Source organism: Morone saxatilis, unplaced genomic scaffold (genome assembly GCF_004916995.1).
Source record: "Morone saxatilis isolate NCDOM2014 unplaced genomic scaffold, NCSU_SB_2.0 Contig8, whole genome shotgun sequence".
Classification (NCBI taxonomy): domain Eukaryota; kingdom Metazoa; phylum Chordata; class Actinopteri; family Moronidae; genus Morone; species Morone saxatilis.
Window position 1 is genome coordinate 11,246,688 of NW_023340257.1, and position 16,575 is coordinate 11,263,262.

A 16,575-nucleotide genomic window follows, 5' to 3' on the forward strand; every position below is an offset into this window, starting at 1 on the left:
GAAGAACCAAACTTTGTAACAGTGCTCTGCTTGTTTACAGCCATTTACTTTAGTGTTGTTTCAGTGAAGAAGGGCCAGGGGTCTACTGAAGCAGCAGTAAGGTCTTTGATGGTCGCTAAAGCAAAAATCCGGGTGTCGCAAGAGTTCGGGGAGGACTTTCTCATCTGATTAAGATGACGTACAGCACCCACTACCTCCAACCCGCTGACTAAGACTGGTTTTAAATTCAACCAAACTTATATTATTTATTTTAAATTGCACATGTACAGTTTAGTATTTTATCCAAGCTGCTTGCTAATTAAAAACTATTTTTAATTGCCCACCATTGTACTTGCACATTGCTTATTGCTTATAGTGTATATATTTTTCAGTTATAGTTTTGTATTTCTTTTATATTTTGTTATATTTTTATCTGTGATAAGATTGTACTTGTACACTGTACTCTTTTTTGCACTATATTCCCCAATGCTGCTGTGTGTAACTTGAATTTCTCCTACAGGGGATTAATAAAAGTATATCTTATCTTATCTTATCTTAGCTTGGGAACGCCTCAGGATTGGGAAATTGTTGCTGGGGAGAGGGACGTCTGGATGATCTTGCTTACCCTGCTGCGACCCCAACCTGACCTCGGATAAACAACAAAAAATGGATAGTTTTAGTGCAGGTTTACGAATATATATCTCAACAACAATTGTCAGTTTTTGTACAGAGTATGAATGTGACTTTGGTGATCCCTGACTTTTCCTCTATTGCCACCAACAAGTTGTCATTGTTGTTTTGAGTGAAATGTCAAAACAACTATTGGACAGACTGATAAAATTTGGTACACACATTCAGGTTTTCATCAAGTGCCATCAGTTTAAGAGCTTATTAGCACATGTGAACTTGCTAACTACGATGGTAAACATTAAAGCCTACTCACTAAACATCAGATTGTTGTCATTTTGAGTATGTTAGCATGTTGACATTAGCATTTAGCTCGAAGCACCATTGTGCTCTGTGAAATAGGCCTATCTTTATCATTTTGAGGAATAAAGTGTTGAAGCAGCATTTTGAATATAAAAAGAATGTTTTCTTTGTTTATTACATTTTTAAAGGACCATAATAGGATTTAATGGCACCTAGCAATGAAGTTTCAGATTGCAGCTAACTGAACACCGCTCGCGTCTGTATTTGATGACCTGGGAATGAGAACGGGCTGTGTGTAAGTGTGTAGGAGAAGCTACATTGAGCCAGTGTTTGGTTTGTTTGTTCTACTGTAGAAACATGGTGGTTCAACGTAGCAGACTCAATGGGAGGCGACCTGCAGCGTCTGTAGATAAAAACTTCATTATAAAGTAACAAAAACACAACGATTCCTATATTCAGGCGATTATTCACTAATGAAAACATACCTTTGAATTCCATTTCAACCCAATGATTCTCCTTAATGTTACACAGTGGACCTTTAAGTACTCTTGATTGCAGACTCATTCCTACTTTAATGAATTCATGTAAAGTTATTCATGTTTTGCTCGATACATTCTGACAATTTTCCTGAATCCATAAATCTTTGACTGGAAGTCAGGACCTCAGTCTGAAAGTGTTTTACAGAAGAAAAGTACCCTGTACTTTCCCACAGAGCTGGCGCACTGTCAGTTCTTCTTGTTTTTTCCCCAACATCTTGTTGCCAGACCTAACCTCACACTCTTCAGGGTTTGCCATGCACTGCTGTGTGCTTCCACATAAACATGAAATTAACTGTGCCACAAAAAAAGGCATCAAACAAACAGGTGTGTATATTTTTTTCTAAAAATATCTTGCATTAGGAGAATAATGAAGCTTTGTTTTGCTGCCCAGAGTTGTATAAAGATGTTCTGGTGTATATTGGGTTATATCATGTTTACACGTTACTGCATTACAATATTACTGTGGGATAAAGGAGCCAATTTAATTTAAACATAATCAGCTGAGGCTGTTAATGTTACTTTGAGTTAAAGTCAACCAATGTACATTACATGGATTCAGACTAAGTCAAAATTTCTAAATGGTATCATTGTAAATCTGAAAGGTGAATTTCAGTATGATTTTGTTTTCATATCAAACTGAAAATTTCAGAATGTTCAACAAGAGGGACCACATATATGATGACTTAAAGTCCAATTTGTTTTGATAATTCATTTATTCAATACATTTTTGTTCAGTGATTAATCCCTTGTAATGTACAAAAGAATGTTTACATGTATTTACAGTAAGTCACATGTTTGAGGGGCCTCATAGGACATAAATCAAACTCACACACACAGATGATACCACATAAACATGCCAGTGAAACCTCACGAAAACCTAATATTTATTACTACGTTTGGCTGTGTGAGAACGCAACTGTGGTAGAAATTTATTGGATATGATATAAGTTTAATTTGTGCATTTACATGGTCAGTTAAGTCGAGAGGCCTCTTCATGTGGCATGCTTTAAGCAAGGAGGCTTTGGATGTCCGGAGGTGAATTAAAGATGACTTACTGATTTGATGTTCAGTTTTCCCCTTAAAACCCTGCCACTCAGATATTCTGCTCGAACTGGATGCTTGCACTCAGATATATTGTTGCTTGCACAGATTTCCTCCAGCGGTTCTTCTCACAAGCTGCTTCTGTCTCTCAGATTTATCCTCTTCACTTGGATTTGCAATTATCCTGTCACACAAACAGAATGCCAGATGTAGTATTGACCAATGAAATGATCCCTGCCTCTTTGTTGGTACGAACGCTTTACTTCTTAGAGCACAATTGTAAAAAAAAAAATAATAATAATAAAAAAAAAATAAAACGTACTTGAGGTCCTTGACTTTACCGGTCCATGTTGGACAACTATTCGCAAGGCTCCCTTTTCTGAGTCATTAAGGTGATGCACACAGACGAGAGGCTCACATAGCTATTACAGTAAAAGAGTACAGGCACTGATATTACCTGATATTACCCATCCCTTTATTCAAAAAGTTGTAAAGAAAGCTAAATAAATACATGTAATAAAGCCTTGGAGGGCAGGAGAGGATGAACCCGGATAAAAGGTAACATAAGTTCCCATAAGAGACACTCTAAGTAAAAAAAACGTCATCAGCCAATAATACACCTGGCTATGTATTGGTTGGGGAATTCTGACTGGGTCATTGCACAAAAAATCAGAGAGCAGAGGAGACATTTGAGAGCAGACCTTTCATGAGCCTGAGTATGAAGAGAAGGGCTGAAGCTGGAGGAAATCTGTGGAAGCATCAATATGTCAAGCATTTAATTTGATAACCTGACGCAGCCAGATATTTTCTTGCTTCCACAAAAGTTGTCATTGGAAACGGTTTGTAAAATGGCAGACACTTTCATAAAATACTTGGCAGGTGATTGGATGAACCATCTGTTTATAACAGGCAAACCTCAGCCAATAAAGCTGCTTTCAATAAAGAAATACTCTCCACACCTGATGTAACTGATGCTACAGTTGTAACTGATGTTGTCACTCCTAAACCAAACCTGTAGCTGCCAGTAGTCCCTCATCAGACGCTAATCGGTCCGAACCACTGTGGTTTGGACACAACCACGTAGCTCGAAGCCTGGCAAGACGGATTCTAGTGATGTTGTGAATCCTCGAAGGGTAAACAGAGAGCAGAATCAGAGCGAACCCAAGTAAAGGCTTATTATAAAATCGTCATCAAAATCAATGAATCATGTTCTCAAACTGAAAGACCACGCTTTTGAACAAAGATAGGAAAAAAATGCCAGTACACCAAGATCTTCTCTGATATCAAATTTGTGTTATAATGAACTTTTATATTCAAGGAAGGACAACTGAGGCTAATCGAGTTATTCTTTTATTCAAAATCAGCCACTGATATTTTAAATGATACATGTTGTGTATGTTCAGGTTTTAACTCTTGTGTATGATTTCACTGATGTTTAGGAATGTTTGAGTTGTAGCCTATATGCCCTATACATGCAGTTGACACATTTATATTACAAAACATTTCATTTGCAAACATTTTACAACTTAAGACCTTTATGTTTTCGATACAGTAAAATATGTTATAGTAAATGTAGCAGGAAGTGCTTTCCATGAAACTTCCTGTGTCCATTTGATGGATTTTTACAAAACAAAATGTTTATATTTCTGCTTAATATTCAGACCAGCATATTTTTCTTTTAGTTGTACCTGTTGTATGTCCTCCCTTCCTCACAACATCAACAACAACAATAAAGCATCTGTTTATCTCTTTCTGTTCTTTCTACATTTGCGTTTTGGTCATTTGGTGGTTAAACCTATAGTTCCTCATAAGCACCTGGTTGTGCTCAGGCAGAGAGGCTGTGGTCTCGGTGAGGCAGCATGCTGGTCAGCGGGGCGAAGGGAGGAGGGTTGGACTTAGTGCAGGGATTTGATGATTAAGGAAAACTCTGTGTGGCAGCTGTCCTTCCTGCTGGGGGGAAATACATCGAGGCTCCCTGGATAAGCAGGAAAGGATAAAAGGAAGAGAGACAAAAGAAATGATTGAAACAAAGAAAGAAGTTGACCACATACTTCAACAAATGTGTGATCTCACAATGATTTCCAATATTCTGATGAAACTTTGCCAATAATCAAACCAACCACATTTCACCTTTTTTGTCAAACTGCTGTTTTGGATCAAGAATAAATGTTCACACTCTACCTTTGATTGGTTTCTACTGAGGTGAATTCCAGTAAACAGCCTCGTTGAGCATTATAAAAACTGGTTAATTGTTCTGATGAAATCACAGCATTCTGGGTGCTAAGATTTATTGCACAAATCAAACCAGTTCTGCCACAACCAGATCAGTTAATCAAATGTGGGTGGTCAAGTGTGGAAACCTCAACAGTCTTTTCCACAATTTCTGAATTAAAGGCCCCCTGTAGTGGAAAACTATTGAAATGTATTTATACAACTGGTAAATAACTCAAGAGGGTCATTCCAACCTTCATGCACTCTTTGATGTGAGATGAGGTTCAGGCCATCCAGTGCTAATGATTACAAAACAGATATGCTTGTGGGTAACTGGTTCTGCCTGATAGCTTAAGAACAAGTGGTGGGACAAGTTTACATGTTAGTGTTGAGTTTGCTTCCTGGGAACACTAATAAATATATAATAATATAAATAAATACATTATAGTTCAGGTGCCTCATCTGAGGTGACATGTTAATAAAGTATAAATAAAAGACTGTGACTGGATGGAGCCGTTGTATTGTGGCCATTTTACTTTCTGCCACAACCAAATAATGTATCTTTATATACATACATCATATCTCCTGAACCAACCATGGTAACACAGAAAATGTATTGACATTTGATGGTGAAAGATTACAATGATACCATATACAACATCATAAATTGTCCAGGTGAATAGTTAATAGTGACGTTGTGAGAATGATACAAAAAAGTTAATCTGACCGAACCACACAACAATAACTTGTGATTCCAGCCATCACAGCAAGGAATTTTGTGTCGGGTAATGTAAATTAGTTATGGACATTCAGTTTAGTTTCTAGTTTGCCAATCCAGTGAGGGAATGGCGGACTCCACCACTATAAAAAAAAAGCTTAAAGTGAGTTAATTACTGGATGTAAATATGCTTAATGACTGAAAAAAAGCGAAAAATTGTGTTTCTATAAATGTTAAGGATTACAATGTTTATGTTTTTTAAGCCTGCATTGTTGGTTGTGGCTTCTTTGTGTTCTTCTACCTTTTACGGCTGATCGTGGTACTGCAGGAAAACACTGAGTTGTACTCATCCAAACTAGTGGTAAAAAAACTCTGCAAGGTACTTTTTAACTAGAGTTGAAAATATCTGTGCTAAGCTCTGTTTTGAGGTAAATCGAGGACAAACAAAATGTGATTTGTATTGGGATGAATCAGTACTTCAAATTATGCAAATTAAGTAAATGGGGAAAACATCTTTCTTTTTGGAGCGTGATCCTGGAAACAGTGAGACATTAATGTGATCCTCAGTGAGAACTAAATAATTAGAGGTTTGCTGTGGGTCATGTTCACATCTGAACCAGATGCCAGTGTTTAGTCACATATTTCCACCTGCATTTAAATTTAAAATTCAAATTGCTAAAAGCGTGTTGTATGTCTGCATTAAAATGCCTAAAATCAAGTTGTAACTACAGAGAAAATGGATTCTGGGTAGTGATGGTGCATACTAAGTGTTTTAACAAGATTCACATGGAGTTTTTATCCACCCACACACTTATAGACCAAATAACTGGATGAATGAAACCTTTGATACACCAAAAACAGCACAGACGTCATAAAATATATCACTGCATAACTACTGTATACAACTATAATTGTAGTCATTATATAAATTCTCATTATAATTATCAAGCTAAAAGCTAAAAAAAATATTATTATTTGGATTTCAGGAACCTTTTCGAAATACTAGAATAAACTAGTTTAATTTGGTTTAACTTATATTAGACCAAACTAAATATAACGACATTAAAAACAACTGGCTAAAACTATTATACTAAAACTATTTTTATTAAAAGAGAAACAAAACTACCACTGACAACAACTTTTATTTTGAGTACCACAAGTTAAGAGAAAGTTAAAAGGTACAAACCTGATATCTCTTTTTTATATTTTCATTTTCATTTTTTTTTTATGTAGGTGGAAAGTTTTTATGACTTTGTATTGTTTGTAACAAAGAACATCCATAATCAATAATGAAATAAAATGAGTAAAAAAAGAAATTAGTAGGGTACTTCCTGGATATAGACGGTGGTCGTCTATCAACAGCTGTTGTTGAGGGTTTTGCTCAATAGATGGATGTAGGGTGGAGATGAAGAGGTGTCGTTTGTGTGACTGCAGGATGGTTAACTGCACGGATGATAGACTACACACATACGTATGTTTGTCGTGATATCTTTTGCTGGTGTGTGTGTGTGTGTGTGTGTGTTGACCACATACTTACTGGGTGGAGCTGGTGGACTGTGTGTGTGTTGGCATTCATCAGCAGAGGAGCTGTAGGGGAAGATGCTGTGCTCTCAGAGGCCTCGGTCACAGGGCTGCTACTCCTCTGACACAAAACAAAGAGAAACACCCACACAATATTATTATTATTGTATTAAGTACAATGTTCTCTGATGTAATGTGCACACATGAAAAAAATAAAACACTCGCATTACAAATGATGAGATAGTCCAATTATAAGTCTTAAGCTAGCAACACACTCTGATTAGAAGATTGTTTTGGCCATGATCATGGAAAGTCTGCACAGTTTGTCTTGTTTACATTTCAAATGTCTCATCTCCCAAATGAGCAAAAGGTCAGTTGGACCCATCACAATTAAAACATGTCTTTTATTTATGACTGTAATCTGAACAAACCTAAATGTGATCCAATAGTTTGGATAACTGAAAAATGAACAGAGGTGACTGTAATCTGCAAAATCAGTTCAGTCACACACACTTATGTTAAGAAACTGACAATTTATAGCAAATAGTTCGACAGTTAGATTTGGCAGCTGTTTGAAGGAGACAAAAACACAAATATAGAAATCTCTCATGTGAAACAACCCAGTCTTCTGAATTTTGGCATGAACATCTTGTGTTCATGTAGGACCTCATCACTCACAGAAGAAACCTGACTGAAACGTTTTAACCTAACCTTTAAATCAACATAAAAAATGTAAGGAGGATTTGGAGGGAGCTGTGGCAGCAAACTCGTCTGGCATATGCGAGTGTATCAGCAGAGTAAGAAGTGTCAGGTTCTAATGTTATAATGTCCACCTGTATGAATATGATTGGAAATTACAAAATATTGTGCACGAACCAAGAGTAACTCGTGACATCACCCATTGGTTTATGTGGCACCTTTTTGAAGCCCTGAGTTTGGCATTAAGGCCGTCGGATAAAAAAAAAAAAAAAGAACATCATGCTGTATGGAAGAAGACTTGAAACAAGATATTGAGACCATAAACTCATTAGGGAACTGTTCACTGAGCTAATAAATTGAGTTAAAAGTAGGGTCATTTTTCCATAAGACTCCATAAGAAAACCATAAGAACCAGAAGCCAACATCCGCCGATCTCCTCCACCAATGTCAAACACACAGCATTTTGTAAAGCAGCTGATTTAAAAAAAACGAAGAAATGAATGTGAACTGTTCATTTTAATCAGTGTGCACTGAACTTTGAGCAAGCTCTTGTTTAGCATGAACGTGCACTGTGACACTGGTGAAGAGTGAATGAATCAGCCATTCAGCTAATGCAAGAACACCTTAAGTGCTCTGCCTGAACTAACACTAACATCCATCTGTTCAATGTGCGACGCTGAATGTTTTCACAGGTGGGTCATGTACACATTATTCTGCAATTGTGCAATTCTGCTTCAATTTTTCACATCCTATTCAGCACACTTGTCACTCGGTGCACACAGTTAGTGGCGAGAAGTCTAATCGGGTCATTTTAGTGATGCAACACACATTCCTCCCTGTAAAAACCTTTGATGAATCGAGGCCTCGGTATTGTTTTGGTCTCCATTTGGGTGGTCTGTCTGCAGCATGCTTGAGGTTAAATCCAAAACTGTTGGAGGCTGCAGATCTATAAATTTTACAAACTGTTAGTTTCCCTGTCTTTTATGTATAATCTACTGCAGCCAGATAGAGGGGAAAAAACATAAAACATCTGCAAAACAATTAACATAAACATATTTACATGACAACTAATCATGTCATAGGTATGAAGCAAATAATAATTTGCCACTCCTACAGCTCTGGAAACTTCTGGGACTCTGATATTAAAAGTCTTACACAGAGGAGTCAGCTATCAACTCAGTACTGAATCATATTAAATTGAACAAAATGAGGAGGAACTTTTAAATACATTCTTATAGTTAAAACATTATTATTAATAATATTAACAACTGATTTAGAGAATTATGGCAGTTCAGGGAGGTTAATCCCTACATTGTTCCAGACAGGAGACTTCCTGTGCGATACAATGCAAATACACTAGTTTTGGCAGCATGCAGTGAAGGACGACGAGAGCCTGTGTGGTCTGCTGGCATGTCCTCCAGTTTAGGCTCACTCCGGCCAGACCAGCCTGATCTCTGCCAGCATGAGCTTTTTCATAGACCACAAACACACTCGTCACACCCGTTAGCGAGACAGCTAAAGCTTTGCGGATCCAGCAGACAAAATGTTTTTCTTGACTGACTGGTTGGTCCATAAAATTAAACATAAAGAAGTCTTCAAATTGTTGTTTTGTAAGTATATATATTCAGTTTTAAGGGTAAGAAAAGCAGAAAATATTCACATTTGAAGAAGCTGGAAATATTGTGCTATTTAAAAAAATTAATTGATTATGAAGGAACGTTCTTTCCTTCTCTTTCCTCTATTCTCTTTCTCTAGGAATGAGCAGCGAGCAGAGACAGTGACCTTTGTCTTGGGGCATAGCCTTAAGACACACCTCTACCATCAAATCTGTTTATTATTAAATTTGGACACAGACATACCAGATATTATTTTGACATCAAACACCACATATCTAGGAGAGTGGAAACCAAACTTTTGTTGACACTAGTTTGTTCCCCTGTAATGACCTCTATATTCTCCTTTCAAACCTCAAAACCACAGTAATATGATGAGCATGCAAAGCATATTTCAACATATATAATTTAGAAGATTTTATCAAATGGTTTTGGAGTCTTTAGGGAGAGTTTGCTGGGAAAAGTGTCTTTGACTTAGTGTCTGATGTTTTTACAAGCGGAAGCTGCAGGAGGAGGAGTGAAGGAATGCTTTTGATGAACCTTGTTGATGGACTAGGGCTTAGCATCCAGAGACAGTCCTGGGTAACCCTGCTGATACATATTATCAGGAGGTGAAAGAGTTCTTGCTCCAGTATTAGGAAAAAGTGCTTGAACAGGTACATTAACTGATCTCAATAAGCATTTCTCATTCTGCAGGCTGGAAAGTGAGGGAGACAATTACATTCAGAAGCAAACTTTAGCATTTTCTGAGTTTTAAGTTTGTCTTGCTGCATAAGGAACTTCATTTTTTTGAGGCAATAAAGGTTCAAACAGAGCTGTGGTTTGATTTAAAGCTACAAAGTGACCTTGTGTATTCCGACATTAAACATGCTGGGACCCAGAGCAATAAGCATGAGTTTATTGTGCAGGCAAACCGCTGCCCTGCTGCTACGCTGTTGCAACAAAACAGCATTTGGACAGATGTGGACTTGAATCAATAAGTGAACCTTAACTGTTTCTGATTTGGCAGTGACTGTTTTTCAGCCATCTAACCACAGCGTGTGAGTATCCCACGCTTTAATTAAGCAGACAAATTTTCTTTCCGTCAAACGCAGCATGTGGTCTTGAGATCATCCGGCTGAACGCTGGTATACTGTGGAAGGAGCACCACGTTTTGCAAATTAGCTGTAGCTACAACTAAAAACCATGTTACGGCTTATCTCTTGCACACTGTGTGTTACCACCAGAAATGATTTAACCGAGCCTGAACATTCCTACTGCACGGTACTTTATTGTAGACATTTAACTTTACACCTGATGTCAAATTTGATAACACACCAGTATATAACCAAAGAATGAGACCACACATCACATTTGAGGGTAAAAAATGTTGGTGTTTTTAAAATACCACTCAACTCAATAACATCTTTGTGAGTTTGAATTACATTCAGTTTGCCTCTGTTTCTCCATCTACTATTTGAGTCGTATTGTTCAGAGATGAAGCTAAGCTCTTTGCTGTCACTTATTAAATACACAGTGAAATAGGCTGGGACCTACTGCTACCAAATATGTGATTTATAAGTCAACTAAACTGACCATGCTATGATATGCAGCCAGAATAGTGTTAAGTAGTTGTTTTATGGATGAATAAATTTGAGTTTCTGTTAAGGGATGCTGTAAATCTGAACATTAGCTCAGACACGAAGTTCTTTGGCTTTAAAAGCTGTACAGAATAAAGATTTTGTTGCTGTGTAATCATCTCTGAAATCTGTGTAATGAACTCCAGCCGTCTCCTGAACCCACTGCTTGTCTTTTTACTGTCAGCTGACCATGGAGGCATGATACTAACTGACAGGTCTGGAGACTTGGTTTACGTTGTACCCCGAGCCAGATCGAATCTGTGCACAATGAGTCCCACATTGTAGATGGCATGTGAACAAAATTTTCTGGACATCCCCAAACTTCCCCATTGCTTTTTCTTATCCATTTATCAACACACAGCTTGTGCATGCTGAACAATAATGGCTTCAGGTCAAGAGGGGTAAGGCTTTAACCTGTGGTTGGATGCTATCAGTTTTCACTGGCAGACTTTGTGCTACAGGTCTTCTCTGAGCTACAGCTGGCTGAATGTGACCTGCCATTCACTTTATGGCTGCCATTTCAATATGATCTGCAAAAAAAAATCTGATCACATTTCCTTGTGCAGAGTCTGACTAAATGTTCATCTGCAAAATAGCGCAAGCAACCAGTATCCTGGGAATGTGAAAGAGGGCATAGAAGTGGTTTATCATTCAGGAAGTATTAACTTTTGGCTTTTCTTATTTGTAGAACAGCAAACTGAAAGACAAAAAGCATATCAGACTAGAAAAGATGCTTTATAGAAGGCATTGAGTGCAAAAACAAAAGGTAAAGATAGGTTGTTTTTTTTTAAAAATCACAGCATTTAGAGTAACTGCAAATTGAATATTAAAGGTGGCATGAGTGGAAGTCGCAAATGTATGTGAACAGATACAGATTCAGTCTTGTTGCCATGAATTTAGGCAATGACGCTTCTGCTCAAGCTTGTTTTGAAGTTTTTCTGCCCCAAAAAATCAATGAGTGCAACTTTAAACTAAAAACAATAGAAAAATAAATAAAATATCCTTTACACAGATAAAATCGCCTTTAGCCTAAGGTCTGAGTTACTTACTTTTAATTGAGTTTAAAGAGGTTCTCCACACTTACAAATGTTTTTTTAGCTGTAAACTAGATTATATGACTGTTCTGTAATGAAACACATCAGTGATGGTGTTATTATTGACATTCTTTCCAAATTTTGGAAGATCAACATTTTGTGGGTTGAAAATGGCTCAACATGCCAAATCACCCTGAACCTTGCAAGGCGAATGCAGACATAGAGTCAAACGTTTGGTAGAGATTTATTGAAAAAAAGGGAGAACACCCTCTAATGAGAGGAGGGCAGCCGCTTTGTGTGGGAGTCTGTAAACCACTGCGCTCAAAATGCATACAGATTGAGTTTTGTTTTGTTAAACTGCAACTTAGTTCTTTTCCATTTTGGCGCAGGGGTTCAGAGTTGTGCATTATATCTCTGTAAAAGCACCACTAGAAACAATTTCCCTTGAACCCTGACAGTCCCCCCACAGACACACACATATACCAGAGTCCTCTCTGAGTCGTTAGCTTAGCTACAATGTAACAGCCATGAATGTGCTTCTAGTGGCTGTAAAAGCTCCAGCGGTCTTTTCTGGTCAGTCTGTCAATCACTCCGGTTGGTGTCGAGGCCAAAGTGGCTGCCCTTTACATGTCTCCGATGCATTTTTTAAATTTGCTGAGAGGGAGAGAGCGGCCAGAATTGAAGGGTGCAGTTACACTTTAAATGTACCAAATGTACCATTTCGTCAGACTCTGCGTTGGTGTACATCTCCTGTGTCTTACCGAGTCCTTGATGCTGCCCAGCACCGCTGTGGTAAGGATGCCTGTGAAGAACGCCATGAGGTTCAGGCCAGTGAGCGTCCAAATCAGAATGTACAGAGTGAAAACTTCCTCACAGCTTCGTACTCCAACAAACTCATAGTAGTTGCTGAGGTAGCCTCCACTGCGGATCAAAACAACAGCTACGTTTATTATTTGAATACAATTCTGAAATGATAATTAGGACATTTTAACACCTAATGGGAGATAACATTGTAGGATAATGATGCTGTCTCACTTGGCGCAGTCGTACAGGTCGCAGCAGTAGCAGGTCCCACTTCGTACTGTCATGTTACAAGACTCCTGTGGGTTCCAACACGACACCTGAAAAAGGAGAGACAAGTATAAACTGTAGATATACAAAGACATGTCTTTCTAAAAGAAACTGGGGTTATATCTGATATTCAAATGTAGCGGGACCTTCCCGAGTTTCCCTCCATTGCAACTCAGATTGTAATAACTTGTCTGAATTAGTCTCAGGACAATATTGTTTATATGATTTTGTAGGTTTTACTCACAGTGGTGTAGAAATTCTCATAGATGTAGCCGCTGCCGCTGCTGTAATACTGACATCTACCTGCTTCCAGTGGACGCACATCCTGGCAAAAGTTAATATATGAAGAAATTTCATCCACAGGGTTTCATTTCAGAATAAACCGATCAATTTATATTACGAATAAAAAACATAAATAAAATAACAAAATGAACTGACATTTATTACACAAGATGATCCAGATGGCCGTGTCTACAGAATGACTGAAACACACATTTGAAGTGAGTGAACAGTGTTGAGTTTGGAGTCTGTTTGTGATCAATTTCCAAAAGTCCACTTCGAACAAAATATTGTTTAGGGCTGTTTTAAATTGGTAAAAAGAGGTTCACTTTACTGGAAATGGTTTCTCTGGTAAAATTCACATAAATCATGTTTGGTTTGAAATACAACATATGAGGTTTTGTCAGAGAGAGAACAATAAAGTCCTGGACTTTACTTCCATCGTTGTCTGTGGTACGATGTGTGTGGTTTGATTCAGAATAACACTGATGTCGACCTAAGTGGAGAAAAACCTTTCCCATCTATTGTACGGTGAAATAAAACACAACACAGGTAGTGACCCCCTGAAGGAGTTTATCTTAATACATTTGCTCCAATGTTTCTTGAAGTCTTTAACTATATGGTACAAATAAGTACCATGAAGATAAAACATATAATAATCTATGGTACAAAGAAGAGATAGTAAAAGAGATGTAATCCTTATCTGAATAAGAGAGATGGTGAGATAAGTTAAGATGCTGTGCTTTAACCTCTTGAACATCATAATTACTACAAAAACCACAATAATTTTAAGAATGTATTCTTAAAGGGAGGCTTATACTCATACTGCAACATCCTCTCATGTTTCAAATGGGAGAACTGGTGCCATTTATAATTACAATAAATCATATTTTAGTTTATTTTTCCCCCCCGATCACTTTGCTACGTCACACTGCTTGTAATTCTATTTATAACTTTGCTTTCATTATGAAAACAATTAGCCACACACACTCATTATGGTATATCTTAGTAGTATGCAGTCGGTTTAAGGAATAGTTGTATATTTTGGGAAATGTGTTTTCTTGCCGTGAGTTAGATGAGATGAAACGATGATGTATGTGCACTAAATATAAAGCTAGATGCAGCAGCTAGATAGCTTAGCTTAGCATAATGTTCATAATGTAACCCTCATTAATATCATAGATGTTCAGTATGGGTGCCAGTGATCTTCTGAGCAGTTTTAATCACCCACTGCAGAGCCCTCTTGGCCATCCCATGCCACAGGGATGTTATTCTTTATGTGCTGGAGAACCAGTTTGTTAAAGCAGAGCACTTCATCAGAATAGGTGTGAGTGCCACAGGGCGGTAGTCGTTTAGACTATATACCACAGGATTCTTAGGAACAGGGACGATGGTGGCTGTCTTTAAGCAGGTGGGAACATTCTCCAGTGATGTGTTTAAAATGTCAGTAATGACATCAACTAGCTGAATAGCACATGTTTTTAGTAGACGGCCAGGATGTTATCAGACCCAGCAGCTTTAGTCATCTTCACTCTTAGCAGGAGTTTTCTCACAGCCAGCAGCCGATCCTCTGAAGGAGGAGTTTACGACTTTACAGCTGACTCTTTGTTGAGGAGATGAAAGTGAGCATAAAATGTGCTTGGCTCATCTGGTAGCGTGGCCTCACACAAGATGGGGGTGCTGAGGCTTTTGTAGCCTGTGGTGTTTTGATTCATTGAGGTCTCTCTCCAGTCTCTGCTGGTGTCTCCACTTTGCCTCCTTGATGCCAGCTTTCACTCTTGCTGTGGCGGCGCTGTATGCTTCATTGTCGCCTGACCGAAAGGCAGCTTTTTTGGCTCTTGATAGAGCCCTCACCTCTCCATTCATTCAGGCTCAAAGGTAAACACATTTCATCCCCTCTCTACTGTCAGTATCTAAATAAAGCAAAATAAAAAAAACCTAGAGACCATGACCAGGACCACAAATTGTGGTTTTACGCGGGGGTTATGTGCTGAATGATTTGTCTTCACTGGTTGCCTGGCAACCTCAAGGTAATTACAAAATGTTTTAAACAGACAGTGAAGTCAGGTCAATGTTGCCAAATAGAAGGAAAAACAATCAAAACTCATAATAATCACATTATTCAAATATTTGTGGGTACAAATATAAAAGCAATACGTTATTGCTGTATGTAAAGGTTAAAGGGATTAGTGAGTGAGCACAAATCAGTGTGCAAGAGTCTGTAGTTTCTTCACACTCAGGCGTTTGCTGTCTAAGAACTTAGTCGTAACTGTACTCAATAATGTTTACCATTTAAAATGCAGAAAATGCCAGTCAAAACACAGTTAATTTAAAGTAGACAAAAACAAGACTATAGTGTAGATGGAGATGTGAATATATTGTTATTATTTTCTGAATAAAGAGGGAGTCTTCCACAATTAATTTCTACATTAAATGTATCTGTTTTAGTTTTAGAGGTTGAAAGAGGAATGCAGCTTTGCTTTTCTAACCTGTTAAATGTTCTTTTAGGGAGGCAGCTCTCTATTAAAGCAACATCAATCACATCCAGTGACCGTCTCATCAGATGTCTGGATGTATAAAGCCAAACATAACTAGACACTTCTACACTGATGGTGTATCTTAGTCCACATTATGCTTTTACAACTGGTAATTTACTTGGGAAGAACATAAAAAAACAAAGCTGGCAAATGATATAAAGACTGAGCTATAATTTGTGGGAACTCTTTTCATGGACACAATTGTGTCAATATTGCCAACAGAGCAAGGTTGGCGCTCGCTGCGAGCCAAGAGGCTGTCCAGGTGGATCAAAGTCAACCAGCACAGTGGTTTATCATTGCCTCACGGTCTACTATTGCTGCTTTGTTTCGTCATATAGTACAATGTTATGTTAAATGTTACAGTATACACATGCAAGTGCAGGTAACTCACCATGTTAAAGACAATACAGACGCCATCAATCACCAAGCAAACAAAAGACGAGATGATTCCAAAGCTGAGGAATATAATCGCAGCCGTCAGCTGGAGGAGGAAGAAGAAACAAAGTGTAAATGAGAGAATTTCCACATAAAATCTTTAAGATACCAGATATAAAAACTAGTGTTATTTGATCAGAATGACAATTTACTATTACGGCCAAGATCTTTTTCTTTTTTCTTTCCAACAGATGCATGCCAATCACATTTCTAAACGAGCCAAATATGCAACAGCACATTTAACTTATTTGTCTGATAGGTGTTTCTTTACAAGGCAGCTGGCTCAAAAAACATATAGTTTATTAACTCTTCAAATGAAGAGAATATTGTTTTCAGTGTTTTTCAATAC

At 37.8% G+C, this 16,575-nt stretch overlaps 1 protein-coding gene across 1 annotated transcript in view; it reads right to left on the bottom strand.

Moving 5' to 3' along the window:
* Positions 1–3,842: 3,842 nt before the first annotated feature.
* The window catches only part of LOC118341833 (transmembrane protein 255B), a 19,237-nt gene continuing 6,504 nt past the window's right edge, over positions 3,843–16,575 (bottom strand). The window contains exons 4-9 of the mRNA XM_035680232.1: positions 16,183–16,272; positions 13,220–13,300; positions 12,940–13,025; positions 12,666–12,825; positions 6,956–7,060; positions 3,843–4,464 (exon numbers count right to left, since the gene is read on the bottom strand). Of these exons, the coding sequence (XP_035536125.1) occupies positions 4,405–4,464; positions 6,956–7,060; positions 12,666–12,825; positions 12,940–13,025; positions 13,220–13,300; positions 16,183–16,272 (582 nt within the window). The 3' untranslated portion in view covers positions 3,843–4,404. The remainder of the gene's footprint in view (positions 4,465–6,955; positions 7,061–12,665; positions 12,826–12,939; positions 13,026–13,219; positions 13,301–16,182; positions 16,273–16,575) is intronic.